Below are 2,158 nucleotides of genomic sequence, written 5' to 3' on the forward strand. Positions count from 1 at the left end.
GATTTGAACAATTGAAAATAACAAAATGGTTTCCTTTTGAGCAAACAAAGAGAGTATATATTATTGTAAATAAATTGTAAGAAAGATTTATTTAAATATATATATATATATCACCGATGAACGAAAGTTGGGGCGGGATCCAACTATAGATCAAGAACCAAAAAAAAGTCACATAAATCTAAAACTCGGATGTCCATCAACATATATTTTTCTCTTTAATTTTTTTTTTTAATAATTTAGTAAAAAATAACGGTGCAATCGTAAATAAATTTTTATTATAAATATAAATTATTAAAAAATAAAAATTATAGAAGATTAAATTAATAGTTATTAAAACATAAATTTATTTTTATTAAATATTACAATATATAGTAATGCAAATTATAACCAAATAATATATCTCATACTTAACTATAAACTCAACTTTCAACTAAACTTTACAACCGAACACATCCAAAACAATTGTAGTTTTTTTCAAAAAATAAAAAATTAAAAAGTAATTGAATAGTCCGAATTCACTTTTGGCTCTATTTCTTTTGTGTATTTGTTGGATTTTGATTTTTGAATTTAATTTAAATTTGCTTTGAATAGTAATTTAAATTTAATATTTTGTATGAAAAAATAATATATTTTTTAAAAAATCATCAAAATTACATAATAAAAAAACTAAAATAAACTCCGAAAAACATAGTATTATGTATATTATTATTATTATTATTATTATTATTATTATTATTATTCAACAATTGCATTTCTCTATATATAAAAAAAAAAAAAAATACATTTTTCTTTTGCCCAAAACATCATAAAATAAATAAATAAATAAATAAAAAGCAACATTCTTTTTGGGTTACCACAAAATTAGAATAAGAATGTATTCTTTCCTTTTCTCTTTTCCTTTTACAAAGAATCTTACTTCTTTGCTCTCCAAGTACTCTTATATATAAATTTAGATGGTTTAGAGATAGCAAATTATATATAAATACATAAAAATTAATATTTTTAATATTAAAAAATCATAAAAAAATTGGCTTGGGTCAATTAACCCCCAAACCCTAATGGAGTTCCGACCCTAAAATATATATTTCCGTCCTTACCTTAAAAAATATATATATATATATATATATGTATATATACACATATTTCTTTGTCTAAAAAAACTCAACCTATTGTTTTAGAACAACCTTAAACAAGAAGATGTCGAGCTTCAGCTTCCTCGACCTCCAATACAATCTCTCCAAACGTAAGTTCTTGAGAAAACCTTCTAGAATGTTCGAGAAGCAAAACTCAGGCACGGGCGCGGGCGCGGGCACGGGCTACATGCCGACCGTCGAGGAGCTAAAGAAAGTGTTCGACAAATTCGACGCGAACAGCGACGGGAAAATCTCCCCCGACGAGTACAAGGCGATACTCAAGGCAATCGGGAATCGAGCGTTCTTGACGAAGGAGGTGCAAAAGATATTCGAGGTCGCCGACTTGGACCGCGACGGGTTCATCGACTTCGACGAGTTCGTCGACGTGCAACGGAGGGGCGGGTGGGTCAAGACGGCGGACCTAATGCGCGTGTTCCAGATGTTCGACAAGGACAACGACGGAAAAATTACGGTGGACGAGGTGTACGAGATGTTGCAAAAGCTCGGGGAGCGTTGTAGCTTGCAAGATTGCCGGAGGATGGTGAGGGCAGTGGACGCCAACGGGGACGGCGTCGTTGACGCCGACGAGTTCTTGGCTATGATGACTCGGACAATGGCGATGTACTAGGATGAATGTATGTATGTATATGTATTCATGTGTGTTGTGGTTGTGAACATGTAAGGAATGTGGATGAAAGCTTTAGATTGATGTATTATTTGATTGGAGTTGAAGTTAAGTTGTTCGTCGACGTCGTTGTTGGTTTTTTTTTTTTAACAAAAAAAAAGTTTGGGATTTGTTTACTTCACAAATTTTTATTATTATTTATTTTTAAAAAATATCAGATAAATGCATATTTAATCTCACTAAATATCAAATTAAATATTTAATTTTTTACTTTTTGTTTTTAAATATTTACTATTTATCAATTTTTTTTCATTAGAAAATTCAATCATATACTTCGTCCGTCTATTTCATATTTATATATCCATTTATTTTTTTAATTTAATTTTAAAAATATTAATAC

At 29.5% G+C, this 2,158-nt stretch overlaps 1 protein-coding gene across 1 annotated transcript; it reads left to right on the forward strand.

Moving 5' to 3' along the window:
• Window positions 1-1,034: 1,034 nt before the first annotated feature.
• On the forward strand, window positions 1,035-1,875 carry LOC127254891 (calmodulin-like protein 30). The gene has a single exon (XM_051280230.1). The coding sequence runs from the start codon at window positions 1,198-1,200 to the stop codon at window positions 1,759-1,761; it is 564 nt and encodes a 187-aa protein (XP_051136187.1). The 5' UTR covers window positions 1,035-1,197; the 3' UTR covers window positions 1,762-1,875.
• Window positions 1,876-2,158: the final 283 nt, after the last annotated feature.

The sequence above is a fragment of the Andrographis paniculata genome, unplaced genomic scaffold, assembly GCF_009805555.1.
Source record: "Andrographis paniculata isolate CXL003 unplaced genomic scaffold, ASM980555v1 Contig12END, whole genome shotgun sequence".
Classification (NCBI taxonomy): domain Eukaryota; kingdom Viridiplantae; phylum Streptophyta; class Magnoliopsida; order Lamiales; family Acanthaceae; genus Andrographis; species Andrographis paniculata.